The sequence below is a fragment of the Amblyomma maculatum genome, chromosome 2 (assembly GCF_055883805.1).
Source record: "Amblyomma maculatum isolate TAMU_Amacu chromosome 2, ASM5588380v1, whole genome shotgun sequence".
NCBI classification, from domain to species: Eukaryota; Metazoa; Arthropoda; class Arachnida; order Ixodida; family Ixodidae; genus Amblyomma; species Amblyomma maculatum.
The window spans coordinates 24863228-24891042 of record NC_139345.1 but is presented as its reverse complement, the minus strand read 5'-3'; the positions used below and the strand labels follow the sequence as shown (position 1 = coordinate 24891042).

Genomic DNA, 27815 nt, shown 5'->3' with positions numbered 1-27815 from the left:
TAGATGCGCTGTCAATGCTGAAACACTGCACGTTGTATCAACTGGGGTCACTTGTTGCTATCGTAGACGTTTCTCTCATGTAAGTTCATGTTTCATTGTCCTGAAACTTGTGGGTTTCTGCCGAATTTCCAACAGTTCAGCACTAGCTAAGGGATAGCCGGCGTCCCGAGTTTGTTATATCAAGATCAACCGCTGTGACGGGGTTTTCAAATACACGAACTTATATGGGGCCAGCATTGGGGAGTTCTCATTAGACGAAATTCTGTGAGCAACTTTTTGTTGAGACAGAGAGATAATCTGCATAATATTTCTCATCGTTCTGTCTTAGGGTGCAGTAGAGCAGCAGTGGGGCTAGATAACATGAGGCATGGGGTCAAGTGAGGTGCACGCATTATGTCAAGGCCAAGCACATTACACGGGGGTCAGATGGCGTTGCATTGGATAAAGCCGCAGTAGGGACCTTTCATGGCCAAGTGCTGCTGCTGCATGTACGAGAAGCCGCAGCAAGAGAATGTTGCTGTCAAGACAATGAGGACGCCATTAAAGCAGGTATAGTGGTCTGCCTTTGGCGCTTGTTTCGCCGGGATGGAAGGCGAATTGTCCCCGTCTACTGCGGCTGAACCAGCCGCATGCAGCAATCCTCGCAAGTATGCAAATGCGGGCAAAGCACTGGAATAGAACAATGAAGCTTATCCTGCAAAGTGAACTGCACTTGTTACTTGGCAGTCATGTGCCAGTCTCCATTCGCAACAAACCATTAAATAGACAAACCATCTTAACCTACAGTGCAAAGGACAGGGCGAGAAAGACAACAGGACAAGCACTAACTATCAAACAACGTGTTTATTTCAGAAGGTGGAAATATATAGGCTTGAAGGTTTAAGAAGGCAAAAGAAAAAAAGAGAAATACACTTACAATTGATGCACTCATCAACAAAGTTGAGAGGGATGGCACGTGCTCCCCTCGGCTGCTAACAGCAGGATGAGAGAAGGGCGAGTGGGGGGGGTAAGGAGAAACGGCATAAAAAGGTTTAATAACAATACAGTTCAACAAAAAGGGTGTTTAAAAGGCAATAAAAAAATGCAACATGCGCCCTAGTGCATGCCAGTGAACTGGTGATTAAGAAGTGTGATTTCCTTTGGTAGCAGAGTCACGAGTGTATATTTTTCCTTTTTTGTGTGTGTGTGTGTGTGTGTGTTTGTTTGTTTGTGTGCGTGTTCTCAAACCTTCAAGCCTATATATTTCCTCCTTCTCAAATAAACACCTCAGCTGATAGTCAGCGCTTGTCCTGTTGTCTTGTCCCGTCCTTCGTGCTGTTCGTTAAGATGTCCCTGCACCAATTAGCCCAACTAACTCTCTACCCTTATGCAGACGAACCATCTCGCAGAAAGGCGTTTAATGAAAAAAAAAGCTTGACCGCGCAAATAAGTAAAGCTTGTGCATTCCCTCTCAAAAAGGGATGTGAAGTGTGTCTATCGAATTCTTTTTTTTTTTTTTTTTCATTTTCTGCATGTTGCTGTTACATTGCAGTTACCTTTGTTATGAAAAGTAGTGCTCTTTTTCTGTTATTTTTGTGTACAGGTTCAGTAGTACAGTCCAGGCAACTTGGAGCACATTTTATGGGAAGGAATTTCTCTCGTACTCTGGGTCGTGCTCAGGGTTAATACTGATAAAATGTCAGCCTTTCCTCGCATAGTACTACATGTGAAAAAGTAGTGCAGCATATATTGCACAAGAACTTCTTGATGTATTCCACTCATATTAACCGATTGTGACTGTCTGCATCTCTTTCAGGGTGAGAACCAGAAGCTGACAGACTTTGTGAGTTTCTACTCACTGCCATCAACGGTCATGCACCATGCAGTGCACAAGGTGCTGCGGGCGGCCTATGCATTCTACAGTGTGGCTACCTCGGTCTCCTTGGTGGACCTCATGCAGGATGCCCTTGTTGTCACCAAGAATGTGAGTCCCTGTTCCTGAATGGGCATAGGGCATCCATTATGCGTTCATGGTCGTCACTTGGCTGTTTTCACTTTGTCACAAACTCCCGCCTTTATGGTCAACAGAGGTGCGGGATTTCCTTTATGGTTACCCGCTGTACCTCTATGACACTGATAAAAGTTAGGCCAGACAACCCGTGAAGTACATGTGTGTCAGTGTGGGATTGAGGAATAAGTTCAAGAAAATCACTTTTTTTTTTATGAACAATTGAATATTTATATAGCTAGTAGTCCACATTGCACTGCATAATAATCGAACACACACACACACACAAAAAAATGCCACGGCACGATAGTAATAAAAGACGACTCGGTAAATGACAAGAGGGAAAATCGACAATGAACAGACACTGTGATAAAAGAAGACTGTAAAGATAACAAAGCAAGTATTTCAACTATAGTAGGTAGGGGCAAGAGTTATTCAAAAACACAGCGTAAAATACTAAGCCAGATCAAGGTTTAAACAGGCAAAAACAATATTTGATTAACCGACAGTCTGTGGCAAAAAGGAATTCTCATGGCTTTTTTGTTCGATGAAGCGTCATAGTTGCATAGTTGATCGCTAGCAGCGGCTGTACAAGATGAGGAAGAAACGAGTTGATTGTGAGCTCGGTGGAAAAAAAAAGAAACTTTCCCAGAGCCAGCAGCCGCGAGAGTGGGCCGAGAGGCTGCATCTCCCCAGAGCACACTGCCACGGGCGTGCTGCAGTCTGCCTTTTTATCCCGTCGGCTAGTTGCACTGCAGTCCATCATCAAGGACGCACACTGGCCGGTTGTTGTCCCGGAGAGTCATGTCAAAGCATGCTCAGAGTAGCGGGGAGATCCCGTAACTTCCGCTCTATATGTGAGGCAGCTTGTGACACACTGTGACCACTAGCAAACCATGTTGACTCTTTGATGGTTGAATAGTGTTGAAAAAAGAAAATACATTTCAGTTATTTTTATTAACAATTTTGAGTAAACAAAATGAGTATACAGATTGTCAAAGGGGAAAAGTTCGCCACGCCACTTTTGTTACAGCATCACTTAGAAGCACAAAAATGTTTAGGTTTTCTCAAAGGGACAGAACACTGGCCAAAATATGCATGAGATTATGGTGGAGATGAAAAGACCTTGCCTCATTTAGTATAGGTGAAGCACAACAGTTTCAAGGAAAAGAGGCTTTACATTATTAATTTGCCATTTAAAATCGCATAAAAACGACTGAGGCGCTATCTAGCAGAGAAACCCTATTACTTTTTGTGTAGTACCTCACGCGAATACATGCCAACAAAATATTGCTGATTTTCGTAAGTGCATGCTGTTCTTTTTTCTTCTAGGATTGCTTGTCATTATTTATTATATTTTGCGCTCTCTACACTACGTCCTTAAATAAAAACAAGCCCTCCTTTCGCACCTCGAGAGGGATGCTTTCAGGTTTTGCCACTGGATGGCGCTACAGTGTTTGGAATTCTGTGAATGAAGCGATGATAGTGTCCACAAAAACTTTCGTCGATGAGGCGTGCGTTGTTGTGCCGTAACAGCCTCGAGTGGGAAACTGAAAAGGATGTTACTCTAAGAAAAAAAAAAAAAAAAAATGTCTGTCTGGCAAGTGAAATTTATATTTGTTTTCGGTACGTCTTTTTTGTCGACCACCAGTTGTCATCGCGGTCGCTCGCTGCTTATGGTTTCCAGTATCGGACTACATAAAAACGGGCGCATGCACTGATCGAAAATTTCTTGGTAAAACTTTTCTGCAGCGTTTCTACCAAAACCGCTATGAAATCGAACTTTTTAGACTTAAATCTTTCCACTGCGGCAAAAAAAATTTGAGACCTGAATTTCAGTGTTCTGTCCCTTTAAAGTAACCGCCATTCTTTTGCATTTTTTTTTTTGGCACCAACATTTTTTGTGCACATTCTTTTTCTTTTCTTTGGAGCAGTGCGCAAGACAATAGTGTACATGAATCACAAGTTTGCAGCACAGAATTCACCTACACTAGCTATTAATTTACAATTTAACTTTTTTTCTCGTGCCATTTACATTTTGTTTTCGGCCGCTGAGCAACAGTCGTGATCTCATTATGTTATTTTTGTTTTTGGGCAAGCTTGTATAAGAATTAGTGCGAATTAAAATTAACAGAGCAGCGACTGTGCTGCAGTTTTTGTACACCTCTGGTAACCTCAGCGCATTAGTAACATCACAGCCCTTTTCGGCAGTTGAAGCCAAAACCGAAACTGCTTGGGAGAAAATTTTCAGTTCTATATTATTTACTGCTTTCTCACGCAATCCACATCGCTATTCATGTTTAGTAATGCGCTGCACACCATTCCACAGACATAATACACAAGGAAAATTTGGTATCTTTACCCCTTTAAGGGTATCGTTGGAGCCGGAACTGGTGGATTGTAGCTCATCATCAGATGAGGCAACTGAACAACTCTAAGGAAACTCAGTAGACCTGGAAAGTGAAGTTACTGATAAACTAAGGATTGTGCGAATAAAGAAATCAACATTCATGGGCCTCTGCAATAGGGGGCCAAAATCTTTGCCGTTCACATTTGGCAATACAGTGGAAATGCACAAACAGGTGTTGTCATTGTCTGCTTAGGTTGTTATTGAGTCACACAGAGAAATTTCAGATTTTCAGATCTCTCTTCTCTTTTTTTTTTTCTTTGCATTCTTTAGATGATTTGGATAGTTTATCTGGTGCTCTACTCACGTCTGCAATTTCAACTTGTACAACTTTTTTTTATGTCAGTCTGACGCGCAGTCGAAACTAAGAAGCTCTCGTCGTCCAGTTTTGAATCCATTCTGCTGTAGACTACATATGGGGCTGCAACACTGGTTCCAACTCACCCACTATGTGAAAGACCACCTAGCATAGGTATAAAGCGCTGCCTAAACAAGTTGTGTGCAGATGTCTGCATGGCCTAAGAGTAGCGTCTCTGACTCTGGATCCAAGGTCCCGGCTGGCTCATTTGCCATTTCACCCTCCCATCTCAGATTATCATCTTGAGTTGGCAGCTCCCTTTATGTCACGTGTGCTATGTATAATGCCACACCGCTGCCCTTCTTCTAGCGCCACCAAGTGGCCAAATGTCTTGGTGCGTGGCTGAGCGTCATCCTCGTCTGTCTCGAGCTTCGCTTGATTAAAAAAGGGCAGCTCGGTTGTTCGTCTGTTTGCTACGTGTGTTTTGGAGGCCATCTGATCTGCCGGTCTCTCTAAAACCCAAAAAATGCCACTTTGTTTTTAATGAGCTGAAATTTCTCGGCCACATTGTCAGCGCTCGAGGTATTAGCCCAGACCCAGAAAAGACTGCCGCTGTCACTTGGTTCCCCAAACCAGAAGATAAACGAAGCTTGCGTCGATTTCTCGGCCTCTGCGCGTACTATCGTTGCTTTGTTCACAATTTCTCTAAGATCGCTGAGCCTCTGACCTACCTGACAAAAAACGCCAAACGGTTCGTTTGGGGCCCCGACCAGGAAAAAGCCTTCACGGAACTCAAATCCCGTCTCCAATGTATGCCTATACTTGGCCACTTCGACGAAGAGGCCGACATGGAACTGCACACGGATGCCAGTAATGTTGGCCTCGGTGCGGTCCTTGTTCAGTGGCAGGACGGTGCAGAACGCGTCATTGCTTACGCCAGTCGCACTTTGTCCCGTTCTGAAGTTAACTATTCAACTACGGAAAAGGAGTGCCTCGCTGTTGTGTGGGCAGTCATGAAATTTCGTCTACGGTCGTCCGTTTCGTGTCGTGAGCGACCATCACTCACTGTGTTGGCTGGCAAACCTGAAAGATCCATCGGGTCGGCTTGCTTGATGGAGCCTTCAATTGCAAGAATTTGACGTTACTGTCGTGCACAAGTTCGGCAAGAAACACAGTGATGCTGACTGTCTGTCCTGCGCCCCTACTCCCTGCCACTCAGACGGCTCCGATGATGATACCGCTTTCCTCGGCGTTATCACGACGTCCACCTTAGCCTGAAAGCAGCAGGCCGATTCAGAACTTTGCCCCTCATCGAATACCTCGAAGGAACCGTGTCATCTCCTCCTCAGCTCTTCAGGCGCGGACTGTTGTCATTTTGCTTGCGCGATGGTGTGCTCTACAAGAAGAACTACGGTCCAACAGAAACTTTATCTACTAGTAGTACCCACCACGCTTCATGACGAAGTTCTTCGTGCGTGCCACGACGACCTTTCTTCTGGCCATCTCAGTTTTTCTCGCACATTGGCACGGATACGCCAAAAGTACTACTGGCCCAGGCTAGCTGCTGTTGTGCACCACTACGTCTGTACCTGCCGTGAGTGCCAGCATCAGAAGACACCGCCCATTAAACCAGTTGGCCTCCTGCAGCCTATCGATCCCCCGAAATTCCCATTTCAACAGGTCGGCATGGACTTACTGGGCCCATTCCCGAAGTCCTCCATGGGTAACAGGTATATAGCAGTTGCCACTGACTACCTCAGCCGCTACTGTGAGACCAAGGCCATTCCCCGTGGTACCGCAGAGGAAGTCGTGCATTTCTTCATTCACAAAATTGTACTCCGTCACGGCGCCCCAACAGTCGTCTTAACTGACAGGGGAACCTCGTTTACGTCGGCACTCACGAGCGAGGTCTTTCGACTCAGTGGCACCACCCACCGCAAGACAACTGCCTATCATCCTCAAACTAATGGACTAACTGAGCGGCTTAACAAGACAAATGCCGACATAATTTCTATGTATGTAGACGACGATCATGGGAACTGGGACCAAATTCTGCCGTACATCACGTTCGCATACAACACTGCGCTCCAGGAAACTACACGCTTCAGTCCATTTCATTTGGTCCATGGACGCGAACCTTTGGCTATGCTGGATGCCATGCTTCTTCCGGATTCTGCTCCCTCCACTGTCGTGGGGGCTGACCAATTTATTCGTGACGCAGAAGCCACACGCCAACTTACCCGACAGCGAATTCGGCACCAACAAGTACACGTGCCCAGCGCTACAACCTGCGACACCGAGAGGTGACTTACACACCCGGCGATCAAGTCTGGGTTTGGAGCCCAATATGGTTGCGAGGGCGCTCTGAAAAGCTTCTGCGCCGTTACTTTGGACCCTACGAGGCTCTCCGCCGCCTCAGCGCGCTGAACTACGAGGTGCTACCACAAGGCACTGTCCGCTTCTCTCGGCATCCGAAATCTGTAATAGTTACGTCGCCAGAATGAAGCCATATTACAATCGTTGAACCGTTTTAGGGTCCAAACCAGTGCCAGAGACTCCCATATAACTTGCCCCGCTTTTCTATTGTTCCCCTACGTTTGCGGCATCAGGCCGATGCCTTTTGGAAGGGAGGCAATGCCACACCGCTGCCCATCTTCTAGCGCCACCAAGTGGCCGTATGTCTAGGCGCGTGGCTGAGCATCGTCCTCGGTTGTTCTTCTGTTTGCTACGTGTGTCGGTGACAATATGCACGACAACTCTGCTTTTCTTCCTCTCACGCCTAAAGGCTTCGCAGCCAGTGTCACCTTATGAGAATTGATTCTTGTAATAATGCGCCGCAGGGGGCTAGACGCTACAGTCGCCTTCTAGCCCAGCGTGCCAGCCCTAACAGACAGAGTTGCGACCCCCAACCTGCGATGCGAGAAGTTGCCACTGCGGCGGGTTCGAGCTGGAGGGGACAAACACGAGTTGCGCTCTCAAATAAGCAAGCCCAAGTAACTATACACGGCAGATAAACAGCACTCAAATACAACCGCCAGAGTGAGTCAATGTCCCGCTCGCGTACGGGGTGAAATAAAAACCCACCAAAATGGGAAGCACACTCAAGAAGGTGAGAGGAGTGTTCTTGTCACCTGGCGTAGCTTCGCGCTCACGGCCCATTGCGGTAGGTGCGTACGATGGCCGTGCGACTCGGGGACAACCGTGGTCTCTCCAGCGAAGAACTCAACCGGCGTGTCCGCGATTAACCACTGAAAAGCCCCGAGCAAGTCGCGACAGGCATACTCTTCGCCTTGGATGGGGGAGAGAAGATCTCTGAGTTACGCCAGGAGGAAAGAGGGAAACCTGCAGCAGCGTTGCTGCGGGAGACAAGGAGGCAGTGGGGATGGCAGGTGTGCTCTCTCCTCCACCAACCTCCCTAACAGCGTGCTTAACTCGCGTTTTAATTACATGCTGCCGTTATAATGGGGGCAGGGGATTCAGGTGAATCCCCTCCACCTACATAGCACCAACCAAAGCTAAATCCTGAGTGAGCCTCAGCTCCATTTCTGGTCTCAGCAGGGCTAGTCCATGTCAGACTTTCCGATAACAACCAAATATGAACACATGGTTTAGTGACATGGCACAACCTGCTGACCTTTCAATGTGTGGTCCTGTCACCTCCCAACTTCCGCCTTCCAGAAACATGCCGGCGATTTCATGTGCCTCATTCTCTGCCTGCATGGCCTAGGGTAGCTTTGCTAAGGCGTCACATTGCGTATACTCATTAGATTGACTTCTCTGTGGCATGTCCCCTTTAATGCTCGCACGTTAATGAAGATAAATATCAGCTCTTGCTTGCCTCATCTGCAGTAATTTAGACAAACCGTAAACATAAAAATGCATCACTGTAAACTGAAGGGACACTGAAGATCAAGGCCAGTTTTCTCTTTCTTCATAAGGTGGTATCGTGAGCATCTTTTTAACACTTTTTGCAAGGCCTTATCAGCAGCTCCGTGTAAGCATGTATCTTCAGTGCTTTCAAGGCAGAAAGCTGGGCTAGTTGACGTCTCATGGATAAGTAAAGCGACTAGCGCAAAGGATGAGAAAAAAAAAAGGGGGGGAAGGACGGGGGCAAGCGCTAAGCATCAACTAAAGTTTTACTGCAACAGAAGGTACATAAATACAACCCATCACATGCGTGCACCACCGAAAATTTATTTATGTACCTTCTGTCGCAGCAAAGCTTCAATTGATGTTTATTTGTTTGTCCTCGTCCTTTGCACTAGTTGTTTTAATGAATCGTGTATCTTCAGTAAGGCGTGAAGTTTCAAGTAGAGCATCGGCACCATTTCTGTTAAGCAAGAACTGTGCAAGACTGAAGTGTGCCATTCTAGATGTGCGGCAGAAATTATCGAAGGGTTAAATTAGGCACTCTTTTGCCTGCCGTTTGACACCAGCTACCATGGCATGCCACCTTGCAGTACTATAATATGTGGTTTCAAAGCCCTGGGAGGCAGAATAAGGACATCATTTCTCTGTGTGGCATAACTTTTTAACGGATGAGGCACTAAGAACTGCAGAACCTTTCTGCCATAATTTGCTTGCTTATATGGCAGCATTCGCTTATTATAATAGACATTGTGTGAACTTATAGTAATCCTTGTGTTTCAATTTAGTAAGGCACACAACAATCAGCTTCTGCTGGAGAATAGGACCTGAAGTGACATAGTAGCTGGTATTCAAGGACGAAATCGGTACAAATAACCTTATAGTACTGAAGGAAAAGAGCATACGTGTAAGCTGTGCAGACAGGCCCAGCAATTAATCTAATGGCGTTCTTTTGAAACAGTAGCAATTTATTGATGTTATTACTTGACCTGTTGACCAAGACCAAATGACAGCAGTTGAGATATAACTGGAATATTGTGCTATAGATTGTTAACTTAAAAATCAAGAGTAAATCCCAAATGATATCCGGAAAGGATGCCAACAAACTGTTTGAAACTCTCGTGCCTGATTGTGAATGATTTTTTGCTCAGTCAGAAAGACTCAATATAGTTTATGGTGAATGCGATTGGCATTCCTGCTGTTAATTTGGTATTGCATGCAAGAGACTTGTACAGAAGAGATCCCATCACGGCATAATCGAACAGGTGTCCCGCGAGAATGTCCTGCAGTACACGGTTGCTCTGTGGAGGGGAGAGGCTTGTTGATCATCTGTCCCAGCTCACCAGACAAGTGAAGCATTTCAATAAGTTATACAGTCTAGCCCAGTTATAACGAAGTCTGCGGGAATTGGAAATCACTTCACTATATCCGTTATTTCGTTGTATCCGGACTATGAAAAAAAGACACAAATTTGAGTAAGTTGTTTTATCGTCGCTGAACAAAGTGTTTCAGCATTCTCTGAACATGTTTTGCAAGTGCAGTTTTCAGGATCGCGGCCTCCATACCATCCAACTGCGGACCGAAGTTCTTCTCTGAACCCCTGAGGTACATCCGTGGTGTCAATAGCTGCGATGGCCGCTGTAGAGGTCACCAGCTTAGGGGTGCAACCAGCATTGTTGCAGTCACTCTCGGAGGCGCTATCCATCCCTTCCATGACACTCCTGGCAACTTCGTCAATCATGAAGTCTTCCGTGGCAACAAGTTCATCGTCAGCGAAAATGAAGTCCATGTGGAACAGACCTGGAGGCGCAAGGTCCAACTTGTTAACGGACTCTCATAACTGCTGCAAGCAGGCTTTCGTAGCGGCACCATCAGCCGTTGCAGTGATGTCAACCGTGGCAGCTTCGTCCTCGGCAGGTACCACGTCCGCGCTGCTGCTTCGGGAGAAGCCAGCTTTCTTAAAGCAGTGAGCGATAGTCAGGTGCTTCATGTCCCTTGAGGTTCCGCTTGCAAAGTAGATGACCTTCACTACAAAAACCTTCAACTCGGCCATGTTGTCAGCAGAGCAAGCATCGATCAGAAGGCGCTCAACCACTCGGCGCCGATAGTGGACCTTCAAGTTAGCAACAACCCCCTGGTCCATGGGTTGCAGCGTGGCAGTAGTTGTTGGGGGCAGGAACAAAATCTCGACAGCACTCAACTGTGCATTGACGTGATGCGCAGTGCAGTCGTCAAGCAACATCAGCACTTTGCGCTTCCTCCGGACTATCTCTTTGTCGAAGTCGGCGAGTCACTTGTCAAAAATGTCTCTCGTCATCTATGCCTTCTTGTTGCATAGGTAAGTCACTGGCAGAGAGCACCTTCATGAAGCTGCGTGGTTTCTAAGCTTTGCCAATGACCACCTAGTCTCGCTTGCCTGAAAAATCTATATTTGATCAGATGGTATTTCCTGGCTTTTCTTCCCACTCATTTGTCCATCTTGGCCGCGAGAGTCTAGTAGTTGGAAGAACGAACCTACTTTTTCTGCGTTGTGCATGTCCTTGTCAGAATACGCAAGAATCCGACGCGACGCTTAGCCATCCACTGCTGGAACGATCCCTCGTCAATGGACGCGACCTCCCTGATGATGTTTTTACACGTAATGTTTAGCCTCTCCTTGAATCTCCGGAGCCACCCATTTCCCGGTCGAAAGTCGTCATGACTGAGAGCGAAGCCGAAGTCCTCTTCACTAGCATGATGGGTCCACTGAGCAGGATGTTCTTTGATTCGGTATCGAAGAACCACCTGTAAAGTGCGGCCTACGTCAGCGTACATGGTGCACCGGATCCTCTTTTGGTCCCCTCTGCCAACATCATTGTCTAGAATGACGTCGATCTTGCTACCGTACTTGATTATAGTTGAGAGTGTGGACTGTGTGGTTTCATACTTCCGTGCAGTATCACTCTTCTTCACGTTCCAGCGCACTTCGCCCAGATTGGTGCGCTTCGCCTTTAAAGACAACACTTTTTTTTTGCCTGTTGAGGGGCTGGGGCTCGCGAGACTCGACATTGCCAAAAAATTGAAGGTTTGCTTCCGAGAAAGGGGATGACTGGGTTGGCCTATTGTCTAAAAATTGTCTAGGCAAAGTCAGGGGTCACAAGATATCAAAGTAAGAAGCGGAACAAGACAGAAAGGCATAATGTCATCAGCGAGAGAAGCGCATACAAACATCCACGAAAGCGGAGGAAACACTCTTGCTTCTCTCTCTCTCCCAGGTTGAGAACCAAGAGGAGAGAAATTAAAGAGCCACAATTTGCCAAGTCGATCACTGCTGTGTGACGTCACCAAAAATTGTCTTTTATTTTCTTACTTTTTTACCTCCTGTGCAGCTGGCTCGATGGGACGCCGCATCACGAAGGTGGCAAGCCAAGTGATGTTGTGAAGCAATTTTTCACTTCGTGGGAGTGCAGACGACACCACGAATGTGGCTGTCAGCGAAATTTTGTCGTTATTTTCGTACAGAAATTTCTCTGAAGGCATAAAAATCTCCTGATTCATACATTATTCTTCATTTGGCATAAAATCACTTCGCTATATCCGCTGACGTGCTCTTATTTACTTTGTTAAAAGTGGACCCATATTGGACTGAAAATGCAAAAATGGGAATGGGAAATTGAACTCCTTCGTTATAGCCTCTATATCGCTGTAAGTGGCTTCGCTATAACCGGGCTAGACTGTATGTTCTGATCAGTTCATAAATTCATCAATTGTGATGCTGAGTGATTTAAAGCTGTGAACAATTTCTATTTGCATCATTATAATATCAACTGTTATCAAATAAGCTTGAAATTGAATGTTTTTTTTTTGGTATTTTATGATATAAAAGTGGGGTTGACAAAGTAAGCTTGAAATTACGAACAGCTCCAACGAGTTTTGAAAATGGTTCACTGCACTGAGTATGCAGTGAGGCATCTGCAAAGTGGGATGGTTCAGCATACTTGAAGAGAGAAGGGGCACATGGAGGCAAAAGAGAAGCAATGAGTTGGCATTAGAATAGCGTGACGACGGTGACGCCGTCCCACCCGAAGTGATGTGCAAAACAGTGTCTTAAACGGGACAGCTGGCCAATAGGTCTGCCCAACATAAGCAGTAGGGTGGTGCGAATTTAACGGAAGCGAAACTGAAGCTAAGCTGCTGGGTTATGTTTCAGTAGGGAGTTGTGGTCATCATCACGTGTGCCATAGTTTACATGTCTGAGGGGTTTGGGCAATACTGTTATATGAAATTCAGATTCGGCGACTTTGTGGGTCAGTTTTGGCATGTCTATTCGTACAGACTAACTGGTGCAAGCCCATCTAATCCCAGATATGAGCGCTACCATAGTATTATACATGGGTGTCAGCTGGGACTGCGCTTCAAACTCAAGTTATCCAAATTCCCAAATTAAACAGGGTTGAATAAACTAGATATTACTGTATTAGCAACCGCTACATTTGATCTTGATCTTGACCATCTGTTTAGAGACTGATGAACAATGTTTCCTCTGGTTAATAAATCATTTATTGGTGAGCCGGTAAGGAAGGTATGATGTAATCGGCGTACAAAATATATCTAATGTTGGAATTAATATGAGCTGTGCCATTATTGTGCATCTTGTGAAAAACAAAACAAAAAAGAAACATGGAAGGCCGCCTAGAGAACACTAAATTGGATAGTCGTTAAATCAGAAATATAACTTTTTCTAAGGCTGTGATGGTTGTTTGCAACTTCTGGGAAGGCTTTGGTGTACAAGAGTGATGCAGTGGAGTTGATTAACTAGCTGTTGAAGCTTTAGTAATGATCTTTGTCTTGTTGTAGGCATCCTTATTTGATCTTATTAGTCTCCAGAGTCATCAATAATTGCCGGTACGCGCCATTACAGCACTCAGTATTGCTTAGGGTCATTGATCTAACGTCATCTCCCCACCTGAGCTATGTCCTCTAATCTAAACTGCTCAGCATGGATTAACTGAATTTAATTTATAGAAGGCATCTGCTGTGCTGACAGTCATAATGTCCTTAGGAACTGGTAGCGTTAATCAGAATGCCCACAAAAATTCATGATTACTATACTTTCTACCACTCGTTAATCAGGCCAGTACAGTACTGTTTCATATCGTTGCCATGTCAAAATCCACACATACTTGTACATTGAGAGTGTGAACAGTTAACCCGCTTAGTTCGCCATAGGGACAGAGCGTAAGGGTATGGCAGAGCATAAGGGATCATTAGTAAAACTGACAATGATGTCGTATAGCTGGCAGAAGTTTTATCGGGATGAATTTTGTTTGTTTGCAGAATGGCTATGATGTTTTCAATGCCCTGGACCTGATGGACAACAAGGAGTTTCTGGAGAAGCTCAAATTTGGCATTGGTGACGGCAACCTGCAGTACTACCTCTACAACTGGAGGTGTCCCGAGATGGCCCCAAACAAGGTTGGACTAACAGCTACATATTTTCGGTTTTGTGTCAAAGTTATGTGTTTGACATCTGAGTTTTGCAGTACTACAGTCAAATCGCGTTGATACGTTTCTGGTTCATATGATTTCTCAGTTCATGCGCTCAAATTCATGGGCACTAAAAATCTCCTATAGAGTTCAGGGGTGGAACTGCTGCTCCATTTGCTCCATTCTGCTCCATTCTGCTCCAAACTCCTTTCACTGCTCCATCCTGGTACAGAACGCAATTTGCTCGAAACTGCTCCAAACCAGCTGCCATGGTACTTTACTAGGAAATTTAGGTGAGCATGGAAATGATGGCAGCACACAGGCGGTAGAAGCATAATGCAGCTTGTACTGGGCATACTAAAAAATTTTCAGAAGTGAGAGAAACATAGAGTATGATAAATATTTGTTTGCAAGTAAGTTTAATATGACCCACAAGCGATTGGAGGCAATTAATTGTGGAAAAATGCACTGTGCGCATGACATAGCTCATCCTCTCAGCCTTTTGAATTGCGGCTGGAGATAGAAGCAAGGGTTGCCAGCAAAGCAAGTAGCACATACCACAAACTGTTAGGAGCCTTGTTTGGCTGCAAAAGCTACACAGGTTCTTCTAATGCTTCTGCTGTATAAAACAAGCAGGTACTCGCCTGTTTATTAATGACAAGCTTGTAAGGCCTACGTCAGACAAAAGCATATTTGAAGCATTATGGGATGCTGCGCCGGAAGTACCAGTCACTCGAAACCTTCTCAAGGGTGTTCAAAAGTCATACAGGGCATATTGCCATAATGTTAAAACTGAAGAATTGCTCAAGTGAAAACATGACGAGCTGTTGACTGGAGGCAGTGAAGTAAAAAAAAAAGCTGAAGGATGAAAGCCCTCTGTCCTCTCTGAAGACACTACTGACCTGTGCTCAGGAATTTATTAGCACAGGTGTAGGATCAGAAAGGATATGCGCAAGATTGCGAAAATGTTGTGCCCATCAATGTGAACTTCAAACTAATGGCACTGGTTAAAGGGCACTTGAAGATATTTCCGATTTCAGCTAGCTTAAAGGGGACAAATCTACGAAACATGGTGGTGAACAATGTGAAGTCTGTGCTAGCATTTGAATTGGCGATGTAATCGCCAATTAAGATGACGTAGGCATGCAGATTTCTCCGCAGTACACCGCGCCTGACTGGGGCTGCAACAATGACATCATGAAAAGCGGTGCTACGTTTCAAGTGATAAAACAGTTGCTTGAAAGGATAAAACCAGTGCCACCAAAAGTATACCTCACGAGGAGTTGTCTGGCAACATTGGACAACACACAACAGAATCTGGGCGAAGCAAGGGGAAATCTTTGAAACAATTACGAGTTTTTCTACACTACTGTGGCGCATTGAGAAGACTTGACTGTTCATCTGTGATTACGTTGTCATTTCAAAAGCCAGGCAAGACCAGCTTGCATCCGGGTTCTGCAGACTTTTTTCATTCGAATTGTTGTATATCATTTAAATGCCAAAAAACCACTTCAGCTTCCTTTTAAGTACATCAAAATGTTGGACTTCACGTTTGAACCTATCAAGTCAAAGGAGACAATTTTTCCATTGAAAATTTTTTAAAAATTACGTTTTCTTTTTTCTTTTCAAATTCTCAACGGAAAAAGATGTGCGCAGCGGTAACATCACGGTATGTGTACCTTTTCACGTTAACTCTAGCAAAAAAAATGGAACCAAGAGGAGGGGGCAACTTGGGGCTCGTCCGGTTGTGCAGGTCTCGGTTTCACTTTATCATGTCGTGTTTGAGGCGGGCTCCATCCACTGTCACACAATCATTGGGACGTGTGATAGCACAAACGCCTTTTGAAGCTAACGGTGCTAAAAGCCGATGTCATGATCACGACTGACCACGTGCTTTTATTGACTGATGAGTGGAAGGATGGATGACTCGCAAAAAAAAAGAAAAACATTTATCCAGCGTAAAGATCTGGTTTTTTATTTGGGAACCCGTAGCGTCCGCCTGACTTCATAGCCTTTCATGGGCGTTGGCTGGGACGCGCTGACAGAAATACTTATCCGTATTTCCGAATTAAAGGGGGTCAAATTAACGAGTATTTAGTTGCAAGCTCTGATATTGCACGGAAAAGAAGAGCAGGCAGCTGCTGCCACGACCGCCAACCCCTACCTATCGGCGCCGCCGACCACCGCGCCAGTCATGGCGCCATTTAGGCTTTATCCACTCTTTCGTAGTTTTACCTGGTTTCATCTTCTGTCCCCGTTTTGGACGTGCACAGCCTCTATACTCCGCGACAACATGTTTTGGCACCGCTAGCGAAGCTACGGGGGAGGAGCATCTGTAAATGTGTCCCTCCGCCGTGTAGTTAGGAGGGTCGGCCTCCACGGAGTCTTTCACTACAGTTTCAGTTTCGTTTCCGCGGCCAGAGAGAAGCGCTTTCCGCAGCTTACTTATTGGAGTTCGATATTTTTTTTTTAATAGGTTCACGCGGGTTTTGTAGCCATCATAAATGGCAAGGAGCCAGACGAGAACTTACAGATATGGCTGTTTTCTTTTATATGTGCAATCAACCGTGCGCAGCAACTTTCAGTAAGGCATTATAGCTATTGACGCGCACATTTTTCACTAACGAAGTGCCATACTTTGTAGGTAGCTTACCTATCTTTTAGCACTAGAAGCCATCACTAACATGCGGTAATGCGCGATATACTGTTAGGTTTCCATGAAAAATAAAAAGTAAGTTTTGAAGAAGAGACAGTGCCTGAAATAATCTTTGCTAATGCTTGTAGAAACTATATATCTGTTGTATATGTGTCTAACTAGGCATTCAGTAAATGCTTATACCAGTAGATCACACCACATATTTTTATATAGCACAGAAAGCTACAGCCGGTACTTTTTCTGCATAAACACAACACTGTAGTCGAATAAATTAACACAGATATATGGATGCTTCCCAACACTGTCAACACTACACAACGTGACAATAGTTTTCAGCAGAAATATTAAGAAAGTCACCTTAATCAGCAATCTTGCTGTCCCCCTTCCAATTCTTCCACGCCACTTATTTCGCTGCTTTCGCTGGATGAGCTAGATTCCGAGTGCAAAGAAATTATAATGGCATTCAGCTGCGTGTCAGTTACTCCCATCACGTTCCCATGCTTCTTATTCAAGGCGTACAGCATGGGCACAGTCGCGCGACCAATTGTCTCTTGTAACACGGGAGACGCCTTCGTTCATGAGTTTTTCTACTGCGGACAGAGTAAATGTAGTGTTGTTGGCAGCGACGTAGCCTTTCACTTGACTCCACACCAGCTCAATTGGGTTAAATTCGCAATGATAAGGAGGCAGCCGGACTACGTCGTGGCCAGCACTCGTTGCCAGAGCATCAATGCGGTACCCAGAATATCGATGTTTGTGTTGGTTTATCCTGCAGCTGTTCCGCCTTTAGCTGGTAACCCGAAAACGGAATGTTTTTTTCTGTCAACCAAGATTCAATATCACTTTTTGAGTATGTGAAGTTGGTACCTTTTCCAGGTGCATACTATGGTACGGAGCGTTATCCATCACTATTACAGTGTTTTGATCAATGTTCAGCACTAATTGATTCATGAACCACTTTTCGAATCGAGTACCATCTCTTTCGGTGTGGTAATCGGCAGTTCCTTTTGTATCGCGAAAGATCATGCACGCGTTTTCGACAAATCCATTCTCACTGTCGGCGTGCACCAGGATCAATCTGCCGCCTTTGCAGCTTGGTGCAAGAAGTCCAGTTGTTAGGCCTTGGCGAAAGGCATCTTTCCCTGATGCCACTGTGGTGTCTGTCCAAACTTTCTCTTTAACGTGGCCTGCATTAACCCAGGTCTCATCAAGGTAGTAAATGGTGATGCAAAAGGAAGTGAATTTATGTGGCACGCAGTTTTCTGCTCCCATTGCTAGTGGAAAGCTGAATAATAATTATAATAATAGTAATAACAATAAACAACGAGCCCAGAGTGCTTTTGACGCGATCTTGATTTAGGATGGACAGAGGTAAAAAAAAAAGCTTATAGACTCAGACATGCAGCCCCGAAGCAGCCCCATCGCTATAAGTGAACGCAGGGTATGTGAGATGATGCACCTGGACGGTTTTTATCACGATCATATGGCACGACGAAGCCGGCAGCGCAAGACACTTAACTTACGTATGACCGTATCACTTCGTCTATTACGCGCCTGCCTCTCCAGGTTCATCCGAACCGCTTCCGACACTGCACTGCGCTTTTCCATTGTAATTGTCTTACAGCTCAACAATACATGTTTCATCCTTTCCTTCTCACATAATGCATGCATAATGCATGCATGCATGTTCAAAAATACCTAACAAAAAGCGTACTTGCCTCTGCTTCTTTCTCATTTCCTGGATCGTCCGGAGGTACTTTCATCGCCACACAACGATGTCGTCTCTTTCCAGAAGGGAAAAGTTTCGCTTGCGCTTCCGGAATGCAAACCCGATATCATTTAGTGTCCTCTGCAACGTACGGACACTTATATTCGGCATATCCATATCGAGATCATTTACTATGTCCTCCCGTAGCTTTGCGGCAGTCGGCACTTCGTTGCGCATATAATACTGATGCACTTTGCGCCTGAGAGCAGCGAGAGTGAAGGTGTCGTACCTTTCAAGCCGCGTCTTCCCGGCTTGATTGAAAACAAGCCCAGGTGACTCCTTCAGCCTTTTTTGCTTCAGCCTTTTCCACGCTCACTCACACCGGTGAGCTCGCCGACTTTGCGGCGCATGGATGATATAGAAAGCTGAGGCTGACTGCTCCTTACTCCAGCGTACACGTTGCACACCATCTCTTATGCCTGCTTGGACAACCATCGGTTATTCAGTCTCACTTGCATCTTCTTTGGTGAAAGAAGAGGTAACGTTTTGAAAGAATCCGACGCGACGCAAACGGCAGACGCCATCCTCTTTTAGCGCGACGGGTGTTTTGAAGACCTGCGACGGAACTCAAGCGAACCCAGAAAACCCGGGGGGGGGGGAACGCTTCGCAGTCACCTTTCAACGCTAACGAATCGTTGTTATGTTAGAAATGTGCTCAAGATCAAAAGCTTTATGATTTCCATTTTCTTCAAGGCTAAACACTAATTTTAACCTGCGGACTGTATTCACCTGCGCAGGAAGATAATGCGTTTCGGCCCCGTAGCCTTTCCAGCGGTGCCAAGAAAAGTTGACGCGGGGTATAACTATGCCTTCTTATCGCGGAGGCGTCTCTTTGACCTTGTGCTGGGTGCCAGGCCAACCAGACGCAGCGGCGTATAGTTCGAAATATCCGTAGTGGAACCAACTCACATTGGAATTCAAGGTTTTTTTATCAGAGGCCTCTGTGGAGCTTGGCCGAACCAAGGAGGGTGGTTCGAATTGTCCAAAAATTCGAAGTATCTAGGTTCGAATTAAGGAGCCATGTTGTGCTAGCATGTGGTATGTACCTTCCTTAGTTCAGTGGTTCATGATTAATTTCTTCGTCATTCTTACAAGCTGTTTTTCGGCGTGTTAAAGACGCACTTCCTTTCTTGATTTGGTGCTTTTGTAATAATGAATGGATGCTGTGTGCCATATGAATTGTATACATAAATTTCACCTCTTTCTCCTGTTGCATAGCTACTGTAGAGTTCCAGTATGTGTTGGGTTCGAGTGAAATAAAGATTGTCTTGACTTCGTATAGAGTGAACTGTAGCACACTCCAACCGCAAGACCAGAACAGACATCACAACTTAGCAATACAGTTGACACCAGATATATATTGGACCCGTATTAATGAATTATTGCTGAAGTGATTGGACATTCAAATAATCCCCTTGAATATCCCATGCAAAAGTATAGTAATACTAAAAGCGTTTATCGAACTCCAATAAACGAACCTTCTCATGTATAGAATGGCCAGCCGTGCCTCGCAAGCAGTGCTTCTCCTAATGGCACTCCCGCGATCACCTTTCACACATGGAGCAGTGTTGGTTGCGGCCTTTGGCACTTGCTGGCCATGCTAGTCACGTGAAGGCGACGCAAAACTGTTTGAAGTGAGGTACATGGAATTTGATTGGCAGCAGCCTTCGGTCTGGTGCCATTTTTTGTGCGACACTGCTGCCATGCGGGGAAGCAAGCATTTATTACTATGTTTGTCATACAATGAAGTTATCCTAACTGGCCAATGGCGACTGTTGGCTCTCACGAGGCTTCGCTTGCATTGCTGTCGAAAGCAGTGCTAAAGCTTGGTGTACCGTAATCTAATGAAAGATTGTTGTGCTTATCATGCACTGATAATGAGATTAGTCTGTTATGCTTGGCAGTATCTAGTTGCAAAGCGCTGTCCATGGCAGCTTTGGTAAGGAGCAGTCTAGGCTTAACGATACTTAGGTGAGTAGTACACTGCCACTGTGCCGCTAGTAGGTGGGTGTCCAGAATGTGCGTCCTTAGTATCGGTGCACCATACTCGCACTTTTATGATTTGTTAATTTTCATGCTTTATGTATTGAATTATCAACATATACAGATATGTTTTTCATACTTTGGCTGCACTATTCTGTTCAAATGTTCAACTCACTTGCACAGAAGCACCAAGTCAATGCTGTGAACTCGCTTCTTATTGACTGAAGTGCTCAGGTTAGTGACAGTCTAAATTGTTTGTTTTTTGCAACAAGCATATCTGTCTCTAATTTTGTATTTGTGCATTTTGGTACCCCATTTTGAGGTAAAGGTTTCTTTTTTTCTATAGTTTAATTTGCTAGGTTTTTTTTAAAGACCTTTTGAGCACATGTGCAGTGAGCTTCAGTTTACTTTTTGTGTGTGTGTATCTCAAAGGGCTCAAATAGCTCTCAGTGTGCTTTCCCCAGGAATTCACTGCCCTTTTTTTTCCTTTTTTCTTTTTCAGATTGGGCTTGTTCTGCAATGACTGTGTGGAGGCTAGCGCCAAGGGCATGACAGATGCAAAACCCAAGCGCATGCACCAACTGCTGTGATAGCCACGCCATGTCTAGTTGCAACTGTCTCATGACCCGACTCAGTTGCCTTATCACAGCCTTCATTCCTTCTTCGTTGGAATTAAGTGCGTGTCCAAGAACTGCATCCAGAAACAACACTGAAAGGGGAGGATTGTTGCCCTCATGGCAGGCTGTCAGATATTAGTCCCCCATCCCTCTTTTCAAGTTTTTTTTTCTTTTTCATTTCAACAGTTGTAAAACGGCTGATGTGAAGCAGCTCTTGGTATTGGCTGGTTGGTGCAGCATGTATGTCTCCTCCTCACTAACCATTCACTTCATTGGGTGCCATTTGGACCACTCTTTTGTTCACATCCAGCTTCCGTTGTTCTTCTCGAGGCAAGCTTCAGCTAAAGAGCAGTCGTCCATGTTTTGCATGACAGTGCCATGGTTCTTTGCATGGCGTTACCGATTGTGAGAGACAGCGGCCTTGTTCCTTGGGACATTGCATGCCCAAGCAGCACGTACTGTGAGAGTGATGTTATGAACCTAAGTGTGGTTTCTTTGGGACGTAGAGCATCAGTTTCACTGAACTCACATGGGCTGTAGGGCCCAATTGCATCCTGTTGCAGATGTGAGCTTCGAACAACACTTAAAAGCCACTCCGTTTGGCTCACTAGACTGGAAACTCCTATCTTGCAATAGCAGTTGTGATTTTCATTGCAAAAGTTGATCATGTTTGATTAACATGCAATGATAATGGCATGTGTCTGGAATTTTGGTGGCAGGTTGTGTGTGTGTTTATTTGCTGCCTTGCATTCTTTTTTCATTATATTGCACCAAGCAAGCTTCCTCTCTCTCTATTTTTTTTTTTCTTTTCGCATACTAAATTATAGCTGTGAAGCATAGCCTGCTCTCTCATGTGCACTTTTCTCTCTTGGGAATTGCGTGGCCTTTGCTCGAGCATCCCTGAGTTCATTGCGGCCACTCATTCGTACGTTTATTTAGAGTGGCGTTCTTGTCACTTAAAGGTTATTACTTTGTTTAGACTAAATCAGTTGTACTAATGTGGCTGTAGTTATCACTTGTTAGTTTAGAGGCACTGTGCTACTGTCTTCTTTTCTTCCTTCCTTCCTTTCTTTCTTCAGGCTTGCCTAAAAGCGCGCAGTGCTTAAATTTGTTACCATGCGATATCTGGTGCAAGCACTTTCTATAATATAATACTGTTTTACGGGGATCCTAAAAATTTAGGACTTTTTATCTTCTGAAGAGCACTTGCTGCATCTGCCACGTGCAGGTGCATGCAACAATGCATACAATACTTTGGTACTGAATGCAGCACCCGGTCGGATGCGACAGCTAAGGAGATACTAATAAAATCATTTGTGAAATTGCTGTTCTGATAGTGCAGAGTCTCTGCTGGTGTACTGTGTGAACTTTGTAAAATTAAACCTAGGTTGCTTATTCATTTGAAAAAATTAAGCTGCGCCATGTTTGAAGTGTCTCTTGAAGGTCGTTTCAGTGTCTGGAATAAATATCCAGGCTTGGGTACAGAGTTAGGGATGAGAAAATTTGCTGGGAACCAGTTTAACATGACTTTCTGATGTAACTATGCCCACTTTTGGAGTGTTGGAAATTTTAAAGCACAGTGTGTAAGCCTAATATTGAATGCACAGAGGCATTGTGGGCTTGTAACATGCATTAAGTACTGTATGAGTGCAGATTAATTTCAGAATTGTAGTCCTCAGGTGAGCACGAGTTTTTCTGCAAAATTTGTGTGAAGGCCGTGAATATCTTTTTTATTGCTGTAGGAAGCAACTGGGTGGCTGCCAGTTAGTAATCTCTTCCTTGTTCAATATCTACTCTACCATGGGGATTCTAAACTGGTTGGACTAAAAGTCGTAAAGATTTACTGGAACTGAGTGCTGTAGCTCAGTTGTAGTAGATGGATATTCACTGTTTTCAGAAAAGCATTGCAAATAATTGGTCACATGCCCAGTTATGAAGTTAGTTGTGTGTGCCTTTGCAGTTAAAATAGATGCTTCATGACTGGGGTACCGCAGGCACCATACATTTAGAAAACACCATGCCGCTGTGGCAACAAATAACATAAGATGTCCACTTCACTTTTCATTTCTGACAATTAAGCTGTATAGCAGCATTCCAATAGCAAGGTCAGGATGAAGGTCCTAACTTTAAGAGCAGGCATTGTTAACAGCAATCAATTTCATACTGCTCCCAAAAGGCAACTGAGGCAACCTGCACTGCAGAACATGTCACCTTGTAGACATCCAATCAAATTATTGCAAAACAGTTCTTGATTTCTTTCCTTATGATATCAAGGGAACAGAGGGAATAACTACAGCCACTGCTTACATTGGCAGAACCTTATAAATTCAAAAAAGAAAGAAAGATGTGCAGTTTCCAGGGGCTTTTGTGGCTGGAGAAGAGTCTTAAGCCAGCAAGCAGACTTGACAACATTGCCACGTATGGGGTTTGCTTTACCCACCATTAAATGGTGGACAAAAGCTAGATTGATCAACTTGAAGTAAAAACACGAAGTAAAAAGTGAAAGTTAAAACTCTATTGAAGAATTGCTAATAAACTTACAGGGGAACATATACAGGCTTCCCTTTCTGGTGTTCTTGGAATCCTCAGTTGCGTGTTAATGGCAGTCATCCCTTTGAGAAAATCTACTTCATTTTGGAGTTTCCTGAAATTTACTACTTGCTCACTCACACATGCATCACTTTGTTCTCATCAAAAGATAGGTCTTAGCGGCATGTGGTTTTCTTTGCCTTCTCTTTATTGTTAACAGATTTTTGCCTTGCCCCACTTGCCTTTCTGAGTTGCTTCATGCAGCTGTGTTGGCACTAGCAAGGTTCATCATAGTAGGTGAACATTGCGTTGAATTCCAAACCAATGAAATGCATATACTTAGCAGTCATCATTTTCCACAAACTTTCTTACTTTACGAAAAGGATAGATGAATGAACTTTTGTTTTAACATTCAAGATAGTGCAGTCATGATTAAAGCAAACACCAAGAAGTACCAAGTTGAGCTAAACAGGTCTTTGTGGCACTTAATTTTTTTTTTGTATTTTTTTAGAATATAACGACTATGTATGTTCATTTTCATATGAGAACAAATATGCCCTTTTTTTCTAAATGGCATTTCACTGGCAAAACATTACTGTTTGTGTCATGGAATGTTATAATGCGAGTAAATGATATGTGAGTTCCCTTCTTTTGTTTGTATGTAGAGGGTATATGAAAAAACTATAGACCAGAACATGGAGAGTAGATTGAACGCCGTCGTTTTGAGAGTGCTGTAGCGCCATCAGTAGGTGCTGTGGTGATACGGCGGCATTAGACTGCCAAATGAGGTTGCCACGAGTATACATAGTGCTTGCGCTTGTATGTTTCATTGAAGATTTTGCAACTGGCTGTTCACAAAATTGCTGAAAGTGAATTTCAACCTCACAGCAAGGCTGCTGTGCACATCTCACGATGGCAGAGGCATCCACAAGTGGGACGAATGGTTTGTTTAAGAGCACGGTAAGCATGGTACCTTTGTACACAAAAATACTGGGGCTGTCATGTTTCCAATTTGATTTGCAACCATATACCGCATACTAGGGAAACCTTTGCAGTAGGCGATATATATTTTATCTTTGTGTGTTGTCTGCGAAAATCTGTCTCAGCCCGCATCTCACAAACAGGCAGCATACTGCAAGTGCAAGTGAGCACGGCGCATTTGTGCCTATTCCCCAATGCCTCATACTTTACCAGCCAAAGGACGAGACACGGGAAAGAAGAGGACAGGACAAGGCTGGACTAGCAACTGAATGTTTATTGATCAGAAGAAAACAACGAAGACTCCTTCTGAAAAGCATGCGCACAAACCAATCGGTGGAATGGCAGGAAATTGGAAAGAAGATGAAGAAGAAAATTCAAAGCCTATTCAAAGTCAATTTTGTGTACAAATGTGACAGCCAATGAGATTGCAGACAGACTAGCCAAAGATTCTCTGAACGGCCCTGTATTGCCCATCCTCCCGGCAACAGCGTACATAACAGCAGCACGATTTCGGCGGCGTGCCTTATTAAGCACACAGTCTGGATCTATTTTATCCTCGGATGACTACCTGCACCTCAAGTATTCCTGGAATAGGAAATCATGTCAATCAAGGCAGACTGAGGTCTCTCTAACCAGGCTACGCTGTCGTATTCCGCCCCTAAATTTCTATATGCATAGGTCTGGTTTGGCGCTTTCTCCTGTCTGCGCATTCTGCGGGGAACCGGAAACAATAGACCATTTCTTGATATTTTGCCGCCGTTTTACCATGATGAGAAAGCGGTACTTAGAGAAGCCGTTACAACGGCTGGGTCTTAATTTGAGCAGCCAAATTTTATTATCGTTCGGTGCCACCATGCTTGGGTACAGCCACATGTATGTTTTCAACGCCATTCAAAAATTCTTAATAGAAACAAAACGTCTACCTGGCTAATATGCTTTGAAGTTTTATTCTGTACATATAAATCTTACTATTCTCTTACTGCGTGTGTTAGTATTTACTATTATATATTTTAGTTTATCATATCTACATTTCCTTTTCTATTCCCTAGCATTTATTTATTTTTTTTTTTTTCCGATGTAGTTATACATCTCAAAATCTAATATCTTTGCACCCCAATTCTTGGCCGATCCCCCTGTGTGGGTATGTGCCATCACATTAGAGGAGAACAACAACAACAAAGTCAAGGCCTAACTAACGACTTTTCTAATAGATCAAATTCCTTACAATGAAGGTGTCTCGTCCTTTGGCTGGTTACGTATGAACCCTTACCAATGTGCCCAGTCGTCAACCTTGTTGAATCCCCAATGCCTCCTTTTTTGTTTCAGCAGGGTAAAAGAAGGGATCAGCTCAGCTGAGCTGTAGCTAAAGGAAGTGTTGTTCTTTTTTTAACCTCCGTTGCTGTAGTGGTGTTGCTATGGTAAGCAACAACAACCAGTCAAGAAATTCCACATTACTGCTTGGTTGGTGTTGCCTGTCATAGCAGGGCTGGTACGTCAAATCTGTGATGGCTGTAAAAGAGACAACACTTCCCTGTAGCTCCAGCTCAGTTTATCTGATTCCAATTTCTTCTACCCTGCGGAAACAAAAATGGAGACATCAAAGAATCAGCAAATGCAACTGATGCCCTTCATATTTGGAGACACCATATGAAGGTAAAATATTTTGTAAACTGCAAGGGTTCTGCTATTATGTGGCATATTATTCGGCATGCAAATCAAATTGGAAAAGTCCAGCCACAGTATTTTTGTATGCAAAGGTACCATGCACTTAAACAAACCATTCGCTTCACTTGATTGCCCCTGCCATTGCAAGATGTGCAGAGCAATATTGTCGTAAAGATGAAATTCGCTTTCGATGGTTTTGTGAGCAGTCGATAGCGAAAACCGCAAAGAAACTTAAAAGTGCAAGTTCTGCATATACCCGTGCCCGCCTATAAATGGTGCTACAGCGCTTTCAAAATGGCAGCATTCAATTTATTCTCTGTGCTCTGGTCTATAAAGGATCATTCAAATTCCATGGAATAATTTTAGCTCATGATTGATACTTTGATTGAAGTGCATACTTCATAAGAGCTGTTGCAGTGCTTCATTTTTACTGCGATGCTTGGTAAATGTTTCATTACGTCTTGTTTTTAGATAACAGCACACCATAACTGACCACAAGTTGAGATATTGCACAAAATCTCTTTGGAAGACTCCCCGAGGTTCTCTATGCAATACTACATATAGTACTCGGGTTCAGTACTTTGCAGCGATTTAAATGGTCCGACATCCTTGATCAAAAAGCCAATTAGTAATGCATTTTCTCAAACACTGGGAGTGGTGATGGACTGGTGCTAGAAGGCATTAAAGTGCTTGTATGGCCACACTGAAACTTCTCTGCCCACAAAAATGCATTGACAAGTCTCAATTTTCATAGGGCAGCCATGTACCATGCCCTGGCTGTTGTACTGCATGCAGCTGAACATTTAATAAAATGCAGATGACTGTTGGCCAAGTGAGCTCTACAAATAGTTCAAACATACCCTTTGTTCACTTTGTACCTTTTACCTCCATGCTTTTTACCATTCTCCCTTTCCCTTCAATGCCAAGTGTTCAAGATGCCAGCAGATAATGAAGCCGGAATCCTGTCAGTTCAGATTTCTATCCAGATTAGGGCTAGGTATGTGAGCTCCGTCTAGCAAGAGGCTGCGTGAAGATCTTTTTCGATTTTTTTCTGTGACAAATCTGCCACAGTGATCAGCCATAGAATTCACCTGCTGAGCTGCAGTGCAGGGTTATATCCTGGTGGCAACGGCTATGTAACGCCACTGTTTTGGTACAAGTGACCACTACGAAGCTACGGGAGCGAGAGCTAATGAGATTTGGTGCCCAGCTATAATAGCAGCAGTCTTCTTCAGCTCCTTGGTACTTGGCTAACGCCTTTATTAATGGCCTGGTATCAGCAACAATAATTGTGGTGACTCCTCATTTCACCCCAAAGCTATGTTTCAATGAATAAATACAAAAACTGCCATATGCCTTGCGATGTTGGTGCTCGTTAAAGAACCCTAGGTAGTCAGAATTATTACAAAGCATTACACTAGAGTATCTCATTCTTGTAGCCCACAAAGCTATAGTTTCTCATGAAGCCATATGGTTTTTCTGCATTGAGAAACCAGCTGCCTTACACCAGATGCAAGGAGCAGTGTTGCAGGCTACTTCAGTTTATAGTACTGGTGTTTGTCTGTAGAAAAATATGAAATTTATTGCTAAG

The 27815-nt window shown here is 44.2% G+C and overlaps 1 protein-coding gene and 1 pseudogene across 1 annotated transcript in view; one reads left to right on the top strand and one right to left on the bottom strand.

Moving 5' to 3' along the window:
- The window catches only part of Nmt (N-myristoyl transferase), a 50727-nt gene extending 23150 nt beyond the window's left edge, over positions 1 to 27577 (top strand). The window contains exons 11-13 of the mRNA XM_084593520.1: positions 1796 to 1963; positions 13876 to 14013; positions 20935 to 27577. Coding sequence (XP_084449646.1) covers positions 1796 to 1963; positions 13876 to 14013; positions 20935 to 20955 — 327 coding nt within the window. The 3' untranslated portion in view covers positions 20956 to 27577. The remainder of the gene's footprint in view (positions 1 to 1795; positions 1964 to 13875; positions 14014 to 20934) is intronic.
- On the bottom strand, positions 17409 to 18859 carry LOC146198166 (uncharacterized; annotated as a pseudogene).
- Positions 27578 to 27815: the final 238 nt, after the last annotated feature.